A 17,675-nucleotide genomic window follows, 5' to 3' on the forward strand; every position below is an offset into this window, starting at 1 on the left:
CCACATAAGCAAAAAAGCTATTCAGCTCACCCATCATGAATGCAGGACAGTACAAAAGGCAAAACACAATGTGCATGTTGTAACAATTCTTGGGCTGTCAGGTGCAACTTTTTTTCATAAAACTCGAGGACTATTAACTAAAATTGTCAGTTAATAAAATTGGAATAGAATTTGCAAATCCAAGACTTAATTCATCCACAGAAACCAGAAACTAATTTGGAAGGAAACACCTCCATCTCCAGTTACCAAAGCTTTTTTGCTTCACCTCCAGTTTTGCTGCACAAGAATGAGGAATACAAAAGCATACAGAGGATTCCAACTGTTAGGCATTTTACAACGTGAATAGGTCATTCCCCATAGATTCCACTGATTAAAATAACTTTTTTATCTACTTTAAAATTTGAGGAAGTTTAGGTGGGATGAGAGTAAGTCTAATACATATAAGGGCTTCCCTGGTGGTGCAGTGGTAACGAATCCACCTGCCAAGCAGGAGACTGGGATTCAATCCCTGGGTTGGAAAGATTCCCTGGGGAAGGAAATGGCAACCCATTCCAGTTTTCTTGCCTGGAGAATCCCATGGACAAGAGAGGAGCCTGGCAGGCTACTTAGTAGTAAACATGTGAGACAAATTATGTCATGCCTGGTGAACCCCATATTCAATATGGACATAATTGGTACTAATCTTGTCCTATGAGCAAAGTTTCAGGTCTCTACTTATATTCCATGATAACCAGTAACAGCTTTTTAACAATAAGTGCTGAAAGTACCAAACCCATCACAGCATCTGATGTGAGTTCAACCAGTCAGATTGAACTACTAATGAGTCAAGAATCCAAAACCATCAAGCATAAATAAGAGGATTTTATTGATGGCATTTTTATTGTCTTCATAATAAAACAAAATATGAAGCTCAAAACTGGATCACTTGGCCCTGCAATAGAACAGGAAAAAAAAGTGAGTTTTTATATTTTGTGAAGAATCTTTACTCCATCAAGAATAGTGTCTATTCCTAAAAGGATCACCATCCCTAATTAAAAACCAGTCTTTTCATTTCCCCCTTCTTACATTAAAACTCCAAAATCTATGGATCTTTGTTATATTGAGAGGAATGACTGATCTTAATGAGGGGCCACAAAAAATGAGTAGGCAGAAATCTTCACCTCTCAACATTCCAATACCTCTCAACATCTTCCCTGGTAGCTCAGATGGTAAAGCATCTGCCTACAATGCGGGAGACCCAGGTTCAATCTCTGGGTCAGGAAGATCTCCTGGAAAAGGAAATGGCAACCCACTCCCGTATTCTTGCCTGGAAAATCCCATGGATGGAGGAGCCTGCTAGGCTACAGTCCATGGGGTTGCAAAGAGTTGGACATGACTGAGTGAGTTCACTTTCTTTTCTTTCAACATTACAAAACCATATAGAAAAGATTGCACCTTTCACCCCATAATTACATACCTTTCTCTTCTTATCACCTCCCAGCTCAAAATGCTTGCATCTCTTAATAGCCAGCATTCTCTTTGATCTACAGTTGGGCTCAACACATTCAAGCCTCAGTACAATCTTCTTTGTAGTTTTAGCCTGGAAAAATAACTCAAAGCCTTCATAAATCCTGCAGAAAATCCTTCTTCAAAAATATGACTATGCTGGGTCAAGTACTACATAAAGCAAAGCTCTGCAAATTTTAAGAGTTGTGACAATTGTGAAAGTAAGTAGATGCTGTGGTGACCCAAGGAGGGTCTTGGAACGCAGAAACAGAAAAACAAAACCCTTATCATCCTTCCCTCCATGTTGTAACTATTAATGGATTTCAGTTCCTCCTGAGCAGTATAAACTGTTTCCCTTCCTACCCCATAGGGAGAAGGTATTTGCCTTACTCTTCCCCCTACCCAGTATACATGCCTCATCCAATCAGCAAATGACCCACAAGACCCCTATCCCACTCCTTGTACCCTGAGTATAAAAGTGGACTAAGGACCCCTGTTCAACGTCAGTTCTCCCTTGAGCTAGCCTGCTGTTCTAACAGTGTCTCCCATTCTAATAAACTTTATTTCCCACTCATTCTGTCTCATGTCTTGAAATTCTTTTCCAACCCACACCTGGACCACGACAGATGTAAGAGAAAATAGTGGCATTACTACTTGAAATCAAGTTCTCCATTCAAATCAAATACCATAGAGGCTTTCTTATCAAATGGGCCCTCATCATACCACCTTGGCCTTTTAGCAGTTAAGTATTCTCCACAGGCAAAAATGGGTCAACTGAGTCCATGCAACTATACTTCAAACAGCGTTTGCAACCCAATAAACAAGGTTAATAAGTATTAATTTGGGACTTCCCTGGTGGCTCAGACGGTTAAGCGTCCGTCTACAATGTGGGAGACCCGGATTCGATCCCTGGATCGGGAAGGTCCCTCCACTCCAGTACTATTGCCTGGAAAATCCCATGGACAGAGGAGCCTGGTAGGCCACAGTCCATGGGGTCGCAGAGACACGACTGACGATCTTCACCTTAAATCTACTCTTCAGAGACTACTAACAATTACATCGAGATTTTATATGATATTATGTAACTCAGAAAGTACACTTCCCACAAATACTCAACTTTTAAAGCCTGCTCCTGTAGTCAGATTCTATTGTTACTAGTTTGCAGTTCTGAAAAGGGCAAAAACATAGATGCAATGTCCCCATCTCCTAAACAAGCTATCCAAATGTGGAAATGGAAATTACCACCTTGAGATCAAACCATTTACTGTATCTAAATGAACACTGAAATCATTCCTGAATACTTTCTGGAACCAGGCTGAATGAGGAGCTAAGTGCCAAAAGAAATGCTGTTTGTGGGAAGGCTATGCTCCAAGCATTGTGTACTTTAAGGGGTAGACAAATCGGAACAGAAACTCAGACTGAGAACCACAGGTTATTTAGGAAGTCAGTGGCAGACCTAAATGGCTATTTTAAAGAACTTTTAAGACTTCATCAGGTAAGTAGCTGACTTCAGGCTTCTGAACAGAACTGAAACACAAAATAAGAGAAAGATTCTTACTGCAAGCGTAAGGACTCCTTAGGACATGACAACAGATAAGAACAGGACAAAGGAAAGGATTTACAGTTGTACTCAAACTTCAGTCCTTAGGAAAGCAGGTCTCATTCCTTGATGTTTGCCTCTTCACAAAGAGGAGGACAAAAAATATAAAAAACAGTGAGGCAGTGCAATACTGTACTCTGCAGTAAGACCTGGACTGCACTCCCAGCTACTAGATGTCTCCACTGGTAACTGAGGTAACTTCACTGAAACTATAAAAACACACACCTATACTCTAGATGTGTGTGGGCTAAAAACAAATGTAAAGTCTCTGCCACGGTCAGTGAGAAAAGCATATCAAACAGTAATTATTACGAACCTTTTTCCGGAAAATCGGCTTAGTCTGCCCACCATAGCCACTCTGTTTCCTGTCATAACGCCGCTTTCCTGGGAGAATGCAAGGTATTTGTCAGGGTTTATCAAACATAACCAATCAGAACAGACATGTGAAAAAGTCTTCTCATCGATTGTATCTTGGACTTTCCAGCAGAAATATCAATGCCCAAATGAGAAAGGGAAGGGAGACTGGGCTCGCGTATTCTATTACTACACAAATACCGCATTAAAACCAAATCACGTACAAACCATCTTACCCTGGGCATACAGAGAATCCTTGCCCTTCTTGTACTGTGTCACTTTGTGGGGCTGGTGCTTCCCACACTTCTTACAGAAAGTCCGGCGGGTTTTTGGAACGTTCACCTAGTAAATAAACCGTTGAGAACATACAGTGATATCAGACCACCGGCACAAAGCCCAACCCGACCCAGCTGAAGCTACGGCATCCCACGAGGACTTTCAAACTCCTCGCCAACATACAACACTGACTATAAGGTGGTCTAGCCCCATGTACTTCAAGTATAGCGGCCTCTGCCGAGTCCCAAACTAAAACAAAAACATATTCCCTCTACCGCTGCCTAAGTCTACCCCTTAGATCTCATCACTTCAATTCCTGGCCCCGAAGCTCAGTCCCTTTGGGCTCGACCCTGGCAACACTGTGTTCCTTTGGTACAACGAGTCCACGCAGGAGCCCGGACGCATCCCGAGACAACACCATCAACAGAGAGGCAAGGATTAAACTGGATGTTACCAGACCCCACTCCAAGGTCCTACCATGTTTGCGAGAGCGATACCAGCACAGAAAGAAAGAGACCGGGCCGGAAACGGAAGTATATAGGAGGTTTCTTGTCGCGCTTCCTCATGGGAGTCGGTGGGAACAACCATAGAGTCTCAGGCTCTGTGCACACCTCCCTCTGGCGTCTGAGAGGACTCAACTCAGAGCTGCAGGCGCAAGCTTAAAGAAGAGCTCCGGCTGAGGCTGATCCACTCTCTTCAACTTCCTCTCGCCCCACTCCAGCTTTGCAACTTTTCCTCACTTCCTCACTTTTGGCGGATACTGCTGCGTAGCAGCGTTAAGTGAAGGAAGCAGTGCTTCCAGATCGTCTGGCTTCCATGTGCCTATCCCCGAGGGAAGCCAGGACCAGAGTGAACTGGACGAGCCCTCCACCTTCACTTCGAGGTCACTGGGAACAACATCTTTCAGTGAACTGTCGGTTCACTGAAGGCTTACAGGGAGCCAGTGCTCTAGTTCATCTATCACATCGCTAGTTGTTGCATTCAACAAATGTTTATTGAATGCCTATTCTGTGTTGGGCACCATTCTAGCGGAGGGCGGGCAGGCTTAGTTGCTTCAGGTGTCCAACTCTTTGCCACCCTATGTACTGTAGCCTGCCAGGTTCCTCTGTCCATGGGATTCTCCAAGCAAGAATACTGGAATGGGTTTCCATGCACCACTCCAGGGCATCTTCCCAACCCAGGAATCAAACAGGCAGTCTCTTAGGTCTCTGCATTGGCAGGTGGGTTCTTTACCACTGGGCCACGTGGGAAGCCCTCATAAATGTATAATTACAGACTAAATACTTTGTAAGAAAGGAACAGTGCTCAGCATTAAACAGCCCCCATTTGTTTAGGGAGCAAGTTGGCTGCCCTAGGTTCTGCAAAGTGAGGATGAAATTGTTCAGCTCCAACAACAGCAATAACCAGGCCAAAAGATAGAACATATCCAGCAGCTCACTTCTCTGCACACCTGGCAGAAGGCATGTGCCAGGTTTCAAGAGAGTCCATCAGAGAAAGACTGAAGGGTTCTGGGCATTTTAAGTGAATTGTCCCATAAAATTCTCACAGCAATTCTAGGAGGTATTTGATACTATTATTCCCATTTTACAGTACAGGAAACTGAGGCCATAGGGTGTTAAACAATTTGCTTGATGCTGATAGTATTTAGTCTGGAGGAGGAAATGGCAACCCACTCCAGTATTCTTGCCTGGAGAATCCCATTGACAGAGGAGCCTGGCAGGGGTCTCTAACAGTCCATGGGATCTCAAAGAATTGGACACGACTGAAGGGACTTAGCACATACAGTAGTATTTAGTAGAACCAGGGTACAAACACAGGTGATCTGACTCCAGAGCTTGGGTTCCTTTACCATAATATAATATGATTGTTGTGGCCTGGTAATTATAATCAATCAATTCAGTCACTCAGTTGTGTCCGACTCTTTGTGACCCCATGAACCGCAGCATGTCAGGCCTCCCTGTCCATCACCAACTCCTGGAGTCCACCCAAACCCATGTCCATTGAGTCCATGATGCCATCCAACCATCTCATCCTTTGTCATCCCCTTTTCCTCCTGCCCTCAATCTTTCCCAGCATCAGGGTCTTTTCCAATGAGTCAGCTCTTCACATCAGGTGGCCAAAGTATTAGAGTTTCAGCTTCAGCATCAGTCCTTCCAATGAACACCCAGGACTGATCTCCTTTAGGATGGACTGGTTGGATCTCCTTGCAGTCCAAGGGACTCTCAAGAGTCTTCTCCAACCCCACAGTTCAAAAGCATCAATTCTTCAGCGCTCAGCTTTCTTTGTAGTCCAACTCTCACATCCATACATGACCACTAGAAAAACCATAGCCTTGACTAGATGGACCTTTGTTACAAAGTAATGTCTCTGCTTTTTAATATGCTGTCTAGGTTGGTCATAATTATAATAGCTAACATCTATTGAACACTTATTATACGCCAGGCATTTTCCTAACTACTTCACATACTACCTGCTTTTATCCTAACAACCCAGGTGATATATACCTTTATTAGTATTTAACAGGTGAGAAAAACAGGCATGAGACATTAAAGTTGATTTAATGGTATGACATTACCCAAAGTCACACCAGTGGTTATTATATGGAGCTGGAATTTGATCCCGGGTAGTTTCAAGACCACAGCTTTGTACCTCACCATGACATCACAAGGCGCAGCAGGAGCATCTACAGAGAATGATGAAGAGACAGAATTGGCAGGGACCCAGGAGGAGGTGTCGCTAGATTAGAGGCTAAGGAACCTTGACAGCCTGGCATCTCATGCTTGCATTACCCTCCAGGAACACCCATGAGTCTAGAGCTGACTCTCTGATCAGCTCTATTTTGTTGAACAGTGTCTGGGAATGAGATAAAAACATTACCACTGCCTACCAACATTTCCCAAAAGTTTCTTTGCCCAACAGCCAGTCTATAGGCTCAGAGCATTTCCTTCTTCTCCTCAGGCTCTTATGCAGTGTTACTGGCCTTCAAGGTGTTTCTAGAGATTTCTGACATTAGCAACATGGAAATATGAAGACCATGGACATGGCCTCTCTTAGTCTAATGGACTTTAGTTCTTTCTATCACACCTCATGTGGCATAGCTTTGGTTTAGATTCCTTCACCAATCCTGGTCTCTGGTTTGAACATTATCCTGCTCATTGATTTCCCTTAAGATGAGGAACTCAGAATTGAACACAGGACTCCTAGATGTAGCCTGGCCTCACAGTGTATGTGACTTGTTCACTTACCTACATCTAGACATTGGCACTGTTTTGGGTGCACTCCTTCTGTCACCTGGACAAGTGTGTGAGGGGAATGCACATGGGCAGAGTGAGGGAAAGTGAGTGTCTGTGACCAACCCTCAGGCAGACCCCTGGAGCAGCTATTCAGAGGTGACTAGTGAAAGGATAGAAATTGTCAATAAAATACATCGTGCAATACTGGCTGCCCCTTTATCTTGTGTGGATCTGAGGATTAACTAGTCAACTAGCCTACAAATACTTTTGAAAAATGTCTTGTTCCCTTAAAAATTCTGACAGATGTCTAGTGGGATTTATGATCTGTTTCTACATATAGCACCTGTGCTGTGCTGTGCTTAGTCACTCAGTCGTGTCTAACTCTTTGCAACCACACGGACTGTAGCCCACCAGGCTCCTCTGTCCATGGGGATTCTCCAGGCAAGGATACTGTAGTGGGTTGCCATGCCCTCCTCCAGGCAATCTTCCCAACCCAGGGATCGAACACAGGTCTCTTGCATTGCAGGCAGATTCTTTACCAGCTAAGCTACCAGGGAAGCCCCACATATGGCGCCTCAGTTAAGTTCAGTTCAGTTCAGTCGCTCAGTCGTGTCCGACTCTTTGCGACCCCATAAATTGCAGCACACAAGGCCTCCCTGTCCATCACCAACTCCCGGAATTCACCCAGACTCACGTCCATCGAGTCAGTGATGCCATCCAGCCATCTCATCCTCTGTCGTCCCCTTCTCCTCCTGCCCCCAATCCCTCCCAGCATCAGAGTCTAGGACAAGTAAATATGGCAGTGGCTGATATATCAAGATGGGCAAGCAGATCAGTCACCCGGGGCTCTTTGGCCATCATGGTCTATAGCCAGTACTATCTGCATGTCCTAGGAGAGCCCTCCTGGAGACGATCTCTGCTAGAACGTGAGCTAGAAGGTAGCTGAGGAAACATTTAGATTTCAAGCAACACATCTAGTTGTCTTTTATGAGACAAAAGAGAAAATTGTAAATGAAGAGTTAATCCCCGAGGCTGAATCTAAAATGGAGAAAATCAACATCCACAGAAAATGGGAAGGACACATGTCAGTGTGTGGGCTTACCCTCAGACATTTTTATCTGTAGGAAAAAAAAATGCTTTCTTAGAAAATGACTCAGCAGGGGGAAGTCTTGTCTCTACCTCTGTCAGGATCTGTACTTTGGGGTCCCTTCATCAATCGTCTCCATCCTTCATTGTCAAGTTTAACTGTGTGGCCTCGAGTCTCTGCCTTAGAGGACAAAAGAAGATAAAGACACCCTCCCTCTCCAGTCCCTTTGTTTTGTCTCCACAGATCTGCATTTCTCCTCTTTTCTGGAAGTCTCCGCTCCCTGTGTTGACCATCCCAATGGTCCTTTAGTGATGTCGTCCCTTTACGTTGGGGAGGTTGGCCTGAGGACGTGTCTGCTTAACCCAGCCCGGTCTAGAGTCTCAGTGGCCCCAGTCAAGTAGAGAAGAGTTCTTTCAGAGCAGACTCAACTAGTACTGTCAGAGGTCCCAAGCAAATGAAGGGCGGGGACTGCTGGGGGGGTGGGTGGAATAAGGACAGCAGCAGGGAACCAGATACCATGCTGCTGAGAAGAAGAAAAAAAAAAAAGACATTGGTTTAAGTCAGGAAACAAAAAAAGGGAACTGAGTGGCTGTGAAAGGGTGGGGTTTGCTCAGACTGTCCTTCCTCTCTGGACTGTAAGAATATGTCTCCAGGGCCAGTGTCTTCTGACATCGAGTCCCAACTTCCAAGTCCCGGCATCTCAATGCATCCGGGGAGCTGCCTGCATTAAAGTCAGAACTGAGGTGGGTCCGGGGCATGGCAAGGGCTGGACAGCAGCAGCAACTGCCTTTCCTAGGACCTTGAAGGTTAGGACCTTGAAGGTCAGAGAGAAAGCGTGGCTGGTGCCACGTAGTCTGAGGCCGGAGGAGGCTGATGGAGGCTGGGAGTGTCATAGCCCAAGGCCCTGGTAGTCCCTTCTGGTAATCAGAAAAGGCTGGAAGGGTCCTTTCTCGGGAGGTCATAGTTGGGTGGAGACAAGAAGAAAAAAAAGTGACATGAGGTGACCATCTGAACAGGTAGCAGATGTTGGAAAGAGGCAACTCTGCACAATTTGGCAGAAAAGTAAGCTTTCATGCCCATGGCTAAATAAGCCAGGATAAAAATAAACTGTTTGGGTAATATTGCCAGAAGACCCCAAATGGATCCTTGTGCCAATGAGACCTTTGGAAAAAGAAATTTTTAAGAGGAAGATTGTCTAAAAAAACTGGTCAAAACGCATATGCTTTTGAGCTCTGTAAGCTACGGACAGGGTCAACCAGAGTGGAAAGCCTCTGGCTGCACTGGGCCAGTATTGCTGGGATCAGAGCTGCCTTGTTGGAAGGACTGTGTGTGCCAACCTCGTGGTAACAGTGGGTAAGAGACTGGGCCAGAAGTCAGCCTCAGCCTCACGGCCCAGACAGTGTGGCCAACCCCTGAGGTCGCGGGGAAGCTTTTTCCTATTACCATTGCCTGCCATGTGCACGGCTCTCTTTATTTCTAGGCTCCATCATTTGCTTTTCTCCTTTCCTCTCCTCTCCATCTGTCTCCCCCTTCTCCTCCTCTTCCTCCTTCTCCTTTCTCTACCTGTATTCCCTCTTCTTTATCCCCTCCTTTATTTTGTTCATTACCAACCCGGAACAGAGTCAGTGCTTAATAAATTCGTGGGGAATCTCAGTGAATTCTTCTTGCCCCTTTCTTCCCCTGCTGTTTTCCCTTTGCCCTTTCTCCCTACTTGCCTAGTGCCTTCCCTATAGGATTGTCATGGGCAGTGTGTTATCCTATGTAAAGTAGTTAAAATGGGGCCCAGCAATAGTCAGTGGGCCTATCTCAGTGTTTGCTATTATTTGTATTCTGCCTGAGACCTGTCAGGGTCCCCAGAGGGCCTGCCTAGAACAAATACGTGGTGTCTAGAATAAAAGGGACGCTTGCTGGCCCTGACCAAGACATCCTTGGGTGAGTGTGGGACCTCCAAATGGAATTCCAGTCCAGTTTCCCGGTCACCCTGCTCTCCAAGCTCCCAAGTCTCTGTCTCGTGTTGTTTGTTTCTGAAGGTAGGGCAGCAGCAAAGCCCAGAGGCAGGGCTCTGTACAGCTCAGGGGTTATCTTCTGTGCTATTAGTTACATGCTGCTTCTGCTCCTTCCCTCATTTTGCAAGCCAAGCCTCTGACCAAGGGTGCTACGGCCTCTTGGAGCCTCAATTATTTGATAAAAAATGTCACCTACCAAATAAGCCACAAGATGCAAATACCCTAAATAATCTAAAGCATTCTACTGAAATGGAATCCCTTAGCATTAGCCCTACTGGTCTATTCTGACCCCTTCAGACTACTTAAACTGTCTACTCGCTTTCAAGTCCAAATTCCTGTGGCTTATGGCTAGCGATGTGTTTGTTTAGAATCTTTTGTAAACTCCTCATGGTGAGAACTAGTGCAACTTTCCATCCACTTCTAGGGTCTGGGTGCAATTTAAAATTATCATCAGTATGATTTACTATTTCCATTCGAGCAAATTTCCTATAGAGAGTTTCCTTTCAGCGGACTAGACCCATACCAGGAAGTGACTTAGGTATAAGGGGAAGACATGGCTTTTGAAAACCAGTCTGAATGTTCTCCAAAGAGTCATCAGACGCCTGCTGCTTTTTGCCGTGGATGCCATGCCAATATCCGATGGCTAGGACCTGGGAATAAGAGTGACGTAGAATTTTCAGGGAGGCAGTGCTCAGTAAGAAGTTAGAGACAGACCTTGACCTAATTCACTCCAAAACTGCTGGGTTATGCAAATGAAGCCATCAGGGGGAGGGGGAGAGAGAAATGCTCTGAGGACCCTGAAACAAATGGGCCACGTGTGACTTTCGGTTTCTCTGGAGGTTCATGTGCACTGGCTGAGGGTGTTGGGAGAGCATTTGAAAAGCAAAAGCCTTAATCCCAGGCTTTCCACCTCCCTCTCTGTGAGCAATTACCACATGCCCTAGGGGTAACATCAGTTAGCTGAACTTCCAGGAGAAGCTATTCTGGCTGCCCTGCATCCCCAAAATGAAAATGAATTATAGTCTATGAGCTCCTTCCTACAATTTATCTGTAATAGAAACAGAATAAAAAGAAACTGATTAGAAGTGGAGCGGAAAAGAGACAAAAGTATGGAAAAACAGGTTCTCCAAAACTGCTATTTGGAGTGAAAATCAGTTACAGTGTTTCTGGAAACTATTTTGTCAATATATTTCAAAATGTAAAAGGCACAAACTTTTTGACTCAGCATATGATGTTTATATAGAGATCCTAACAACATGGGAAAACATCTGGAATAATGTTAAACAAGAACTTTAGATATTTTGTGGACAACATATGTTGGGTGAATGGATGGATGGATGGATACTTAGGTAATGCTGCTGCTGCTGCTGCTTAGGTAATAAGTATCTAAGTATAAGGATAAGAAAAATAAGCAAACTATAAATATTAGGTGCAATATGATCTCAAATATAGTCAGAAAAACACAGAGAAAAACAATGGAAGGAAACATGCCTAAAGATTAATGTGTCTGGATAATGAGCTTGTAACTGGTGATCCCTGTACTTAAAATGTTTTCTGTAATGAACTTGTTTTACTGTGATATTGAGGGAAAAATAATATATTTAAACCAGGGAAAACAAAAGCTAAATTGAAAAAGAAGGCCAAAGGGTCACACAAATCCAGAGTGAAAGACGGACATGCTAGCAGTCACCCTCAGGGCAAAGGAGCAATGCTGAAAGGATCACCACCAACCTGTTGCTCAAGGTAAACTTGCAGATTGGTTATCTGGCTCTCCTTTCATCACTTGGCCGGAATCTATTGTGTCTAGTGCAGGGCAGAAGAGCTGACAGAGACCCAGAAGTGTCCAAAACCATAGAAGAAAATTGTACAATGTTAACAACATGAAATGCTGAAGAAGAACCAGAGTGCTGAGACCTCTTAGAAATGATTGCAGTAGATGAGAATTTCCTAGGTTAGCCAGCAGCCAGAAAACTGATTTTGCTGGAAGTCTTCATCAAAAATTTGGTCACCTGTAGCAATGACCCTGAAACATCATCAAATAATTAGCTTTCACTGGGACCTGAACAGACCTTCTTGAGGACTTAATAAGAGTAATTATGGCTCTTTGTTGCTATGGGTATGATTTTTTTTTTTTTTTAACCGATTACCGCCGGGACGCCCCTTTGTGCGGTGAGGCCTCTTTAACGGTTGCGATTCCCTGGGTATGATATTTTAATGACAACTTCTCTTCTGGTTCCAAGATGGGGAAATTCTCAATCAAAATCTCAATCAAAACCTGAGAGATGCTTCTTGGACCTGAGAAGAGATTTTTAGTAGGCCTATCAGATATACTCTACTCTACTTAGAGGCCACTGATAATTCTACCAAATTTCATAGAAAACGCTCAGGAAGATTGAACTAAAAAAAGAACAAGGGATTACATGAAGTGCACAGTCCAACACACAAGCTGGACTGGGTTTGCCACTTTGGCTTAGTAACTGAGGATTCATTCTGAGAGTGGAAAACTATGACCACAGGTACAAGAATGTTCATGGTAGCATTCTTTATAATTGAAAACAAATAACCTAAGTATCCATCAATAGGAGAATGGATAAATGTGATGTATTCATCAAATAGAATACTTGATACATATCAAAATGAATTAAAATGTATGAACTAGAGCTGCCAAGGTAAAAAAAAAAATCATAAAATGTTACATTGAGAAAAAAAGCAAGTTGCTAAAGAGTATGTAACACATAAATTCAAATGTGAAACGTGTAAACCAATGCTAAATATCTCTTTTGCATACTTACTTAGTATTACCTATTACATAGTAATACCTACTATTACCTATTACATAGTAATAGTAATATTAGTAATAGTAATATTACCTACTATTACCTATTACATAGTAATAATATAAAAACATGCCTAGGAATGCTGATTGCTAAATTCCAGATATTAGTAGCCTGTAGGGAGGGAGGGGACTAAAACTGTGGACGAGCACACAAGGGAGTTTTGACTGTATGGATAGTATTCTAGTTCTTAAAAAAAAAACAGAAACAAAGTGGCACAATGTTAGGATTCTATTAAGCTAATGGTGAGCAAATGAGTGTAATGTTATTCTCTTTTCTTTCTGACAAAATGAGTGTAATGTTATTCTCTTTTCTTTCTGCCTATTTGCAATATTTCATAATATAAAAGAAAGTACATTCAAACAAAGTTTTATATGCAGAGTAAGCAATAACAACCCTAGAACAAACAGTTGGTATTCCGCCTAAACTCTATGCTTTTATCCCTTTAACAATGAAAAATCCTGAAGGAAAAAACAGCTGGTGAATCTAAAAATCGACCAGTTAAACAAGATCTCCTTAGAGAGGATTTAAAGGAAAACGTAAGAAAACCCTGGTGGCACTGAGAAGAGTCCTCATGTGGGAAAAAGTACTGTCGTCAGTTAAATAGGACAGACCATCCTTTCATGTGTAGAGGAATATTGCAGAGGAAAGTGCCCCTGGATCCTGAATTCTTTCTTACTTATCCCCACACTTAGCACCATTTCCTCCTTTGTCTAATGTTCTTAGAAGATGGAGAGGGTTCTGTCCCCAGTGCTCTTTGATGATAGCCAAGGGCAGTGACTGGAGAAGGCAATGGCACCCCACTCCAGTACTTTTGCCTAGAAAATCCCATGGACGGAGGAGCCTGGTAGGCTGCAGTCCATGGGGTCGCTAGAGTCGGACACGACTGAGCGACTTCACTTTCACTTTTCACTTTCATGCACTGGAGAAGGAAATGGCAACCCACTCCAGTGTTTTTGCCTGGAGAATCCCAGGGACGGGGGAGCCTGGTTGGCTGCGGTGTACGGGGTCGCACAGAGTTGGGCAGGACTGAAGCGATGCAGCAGCAGCAGCAAGGGCAGTGACAGAGTGCTGAGGTGAATGACATCACACTTAACTAAAGGCAAAAAACAAAATTTCCTCTGGGAGGCAATGAGGTACAACAGAAACAGCAAGGGTGTGGAGTCACAAATAGATAGATCCAGGCAAGTCACATAACCTCCGTGAATCTTGCTTTCCTGTTTGTCATAACGAGTAAATGAAAGAATGTGTGCAAAATGTCTGATGATGGACTGCACTAAGAGAAGCAGGAGTTTCCTCCCATTCCCCTGGGGAGAAAAGGGAATGGCTAGAATCTTGCTGGGCAATTAAGTAATGCTTTAAAGGAGAAATAAACACAAAATGCAGCTTACTGGATATTTCTGTCTTAGTAGTTATTTGAACTATGACTGACTGTTTCTAACTAGCATCTTCTAAGACCTTTCCTAATCATAGTCAGGCTGAGCCGTTTTCTGATTTTTGCTCTGATGTTGTCCCTAATAATCAGCAAAGATAGGAATCAAAGGTGGTTTACTTTACCAATTCTGCAAGTGCTATTTATATTAATTCCTTGGCATAGGGCGGTTTGTAAAATGGCTGAACTCTTACTACTAAGCATTCTCTTTTTGAATTCTACTGCTCCATAGGGCGGAGAAGGCAATGGCACCCCACTCCAGTACTCTTGCCTGGAAAATCCCATGGACGGAGGAGCCTGGTGGGCTGTAGTCCATGGGGTTGCTGAGGGTCAGACACAACTGAGCGACTTCACTTTCACTTTTCACTTTCATGCACTGGAGAAGGAAATGGTAGCCCACTCCAGTGTTCTTCCCTGGAGAATCCCAGGGACGGGGGAGCCTGGTGGGCTGTCGTCTATGGGGTCGCAGAGTCAGACACAACTGACACAACTTAGCAGCAGCAGCAGCAGCAGCTCCATAGAGAGACTAGAGGCCGTACAACATGGCCATGTGAAAATCCTGCATCTGTAGATTAATAAAGAGAATATCATAACACTGTAACTTTATGTTTTAAATAAGAGCCATGTGTGTCTATTCTTTTTTCTCCTCTTTCTTTTCCTATATGAAGTGTGTGTGTGTGTGTGTGTGTGTGTGTGTGTGTAACATTCATGTCACTTCCGTTTCCACCCCACCCCCACCACTTGAGTGAGGTGCAGGGTCAGCCCTCACTGTGCATCTTTTGTGGTCAGTTGACTCTGTGGGCTGCTGAAATTGTTAGAAAAAAATTAGGACTTTCCATAATAAGTACCCAAAGAAGCTGCAACTATCCTCTAAAGCAAAGTGTCCATTACACACCAACCTTCAGGAAGATATAAAAGCAGATGCCTCTCCTTTCACCATTAATGGACCAGTGGTGACTAAAGAAGAGCTACCACATTGTCAAACCATGTGTGTCTTGAATGGATCACAAGGAATAGGGGGAAACAATCGAAGAGGGAGCAATCGGGTCGTGGAAATCCCAGCAGTCCTCCAGCTCAGTGATCTACAGGTAGAGGCCATTTCACTCCACGCTCAGAGGGGCGATGGCTAGTGAGAGGCTTACTTCCTCATACTTAGACCAGCTCTAAACCCTACCCCAACACAGATACTTGAAAGAGAGGAAGGCTTCCTCTTGTACAAACTGGATTTGTTCTGAAAAACAAAAAGAACAGAGGCAGCTTCCAGAAGGACCTGTCTTATGGGAAATAAGAGGAGAGGCCAAGGCTGAAGCAGATGCTGTGTCCGAACAGGGAGTGTATTCACCAAGAGCTTGCAACAAACCTAAAGGTAAAATGAAGGGTGTGCTTTACTCAGCTAAAAGAGGAGCAGCTGGACGTGGTTTGTTCAGATGATCCAATTTACTGGTCATGTTACTTGATTTCTTTAGGGTATTACTTTCTTTTTTCTAAGTTGAATCTTTGGTTGTGAATAGGTACTTAATTGGGATTCACCATGGGAACAAACATGATATTAGTACAGGATCTCGATGAGTTGGTAGTACCTGAGAGCCGACCATTATTAGTTGGTTATCACTACTTCTGAGTAAATGAAAAATCTTAATGTTACAAGAAATCTCTTTGGGGATTGAGCTGGATCTGAAGGCTACAACTCTAATCAGTTTGTCAGTCCTGTGAGAGATGATTTAAACCTGGGAATCAGGGAAGAGAGCTGCGTGGCAAGGTGTAGGGAAAAGTGTACTCCTTGGCCCAATTTTCTCAAAAGATCATTTATAAAAAGTTGAACAAATCTATCACCAGAGAACAGTGGCATCCAGATGATGAACAAGTAGCAAAGTGATCATTCTGAACATCCCTGGTGTTCCTGTAATCTATTTTTGTCTCCTTAGTACAATAATAGAACTGTCTACACCACAAGAAAGAGCAAAATAATGGTGTGGATAGCCTCAGACTTCGATACAAACCATTCCCTTGCTTTCCTCGTGTGAGAAGTAACTTATGCTTGTCAAGTAGGAAAAAACTACTGACTTTATTCTGCCACCAAAAGCATAAGGAATTTAGTTAAAACAAAACAAAATCTATCCCCTTCAGGAAAAGAGCTTACCTCCAACAAAACTGGATGGGGAAGGGGCTGATCATTTGGCGATTTTTTTTCAGAATTTTTTAGTGCTCTGTTTTTGTGTCAGTATTTATGTCTTCACTTTATCTTTCTAATGAAAGTTGTGGATTAGTATTACAAGATAGTGCATTTAAGTGAATAACTGTGTGTTTTGTTTGAATTTTTTTAAAAAAGCCAAGGATGACTGTGTAACTTTCTTTGCCTTTGTATGTTTCAGTTACCCAAACTGAATCTTTCTGAATTATTGTTAAGTTTGGAGAGACTAAACAAGTTACTTTTCATAAATGATTAAAGACGGCATCTCTGAGTTGATGATCCTATCTGAAAGAATGAATCTAAGCAAAAAGGAAGGGAAAAGCAAAAACCAAGCAAAACAACTGCCTCTCAAAAATTGTTTTTCAATTTTAGAACAAAGCTCAGCCAGAGCTACAAAGGATGGGCAAAATCGGTTGGGTGGCAGTTAGTATATGTCCACAACTGCAGGTGCAGCCTCCATATCCTTATTAGACCCCTTGGTTACAGACCCCAGTGGGACAAGGTATGAAAAATTACACTCACTGTCTAGGAAACTGGGAACTGAAAGTCCAATATCTGCCTCAGTGGAGTTCTGGCACCTGCATTATACCTTCTGGGGATATTGGGGCCAACAGCTGCACCAAAACTTTTTATTGTTCACAGAGTCTGCACATTTAGTAAAAGGGTCGTTAGGGTAGAGTTGCTTCTAGACATTACCAAGCACAGGGTACATGTCATTGATATCCAGAGCACTCCATTGACTTATGCAAGAACCCAGTTTATATGAACTCATGATGTAGAACCAATCACCCCAATTCAGTGTGCATCCATTATACCTGAAAACTGGCAGAAATGAGGGTTATGGAAGGAGGATGTCAAGGTAAGATGGTTCTTTGTTAGCTTTGAACATTTCTATTCTATTTGAAAGTAGGTGGCTAGGCTGAGGGGGAACCAGGAGGGATGAGGAGGATCAATGTGCTGGGTCCTCAAGAACTTTCATTATCAATAGCACCCAGTGAGCTGCAGAAAGAAGCGATGGCTACAGTGATACTGGAGAGCATCTTTCTGAAGCGATCCCAGCAGAAAAAGAAAACATCACCTTTAAATTTCAAGAAGCGCCTCTTTCTCTTAACCGTGCAAAAACTTTCCTACTATGAGTATGACTTTGAACGCGGGGTAAGTTTCTCTGCTGTGAAAC

At 43.4% G+C, this 17,675-nt stretch overlaps 2 protein-coding genes across 2 annotated transcripts in view; one reads left to right on the forward strand and one right to left on the reverse strand.

The window, feature by feature from the left end:
* Positions 1 to 841: 841 nt before the first annotated feature.
* On the reverse strand, positions 842 to 4,318 carry RPL36A (ribosomal protein L36a). The gene is made up of 5 exons (XM_061409213.1): positions 4,193 to 4,318; positions 3,676 to 3,781; positions 3,402 to 3,469; positions 1,457 to 1,579; positions 842 to 931 (listed from the first exon to the last, which is right to left on the reverse strand). The coding sequence occupies exons 1-5, from the start codon at positions 4,301 to 4,303 to the stop codon at positions 911 to 913; spliced, it is 429 nt and encodes a 142-aa protein (XP_061265197.1). The 5' UTR covers positions 4,304 to 4,318; the 3' UTR covers positions 842 to 910.
* A 4,310-nt stretch (positions 4,319 to 8,628) lies between these two features.
* BTK (Bruton tyrosine kinase) overlaps positions 8,629 to 17,675 on the forward strand; it is a 33,994-nt gene continuing 24,947 nt past the window's right edge. Inside the window, exons 1-2 of the mRNA XM_061409214.1 lie at positions 8,629 to 8,778; positions 17,487 to 17,653. Of these exons, the coding sequence (XP_061265198.1) occupies positions 17,513 to 17,653 (141 nt within the window). The 5' untranslated portion in view covers positions 8,629 to 8,778; positions 17,487 to 17,512. The remainder of the gene's footprint in view (positions 8,779 to 17,486; positions 17,654 to 17,675) is intronic.

The sequence above is a fragment of the Bos javanicus genome, chromosome X (genome assembly GCF_032452875.1).
Source record: "Bos javanicus breed banteng chromosome X, ARS-OSU_banteng_1.0, whole genome shotgun sequence".
Lineage (NCBI taxonomy): Eukaryota > Metazoa > Chordata > Mammalia > Artiodactyla > Bovidae > Bos > Bos javanicus.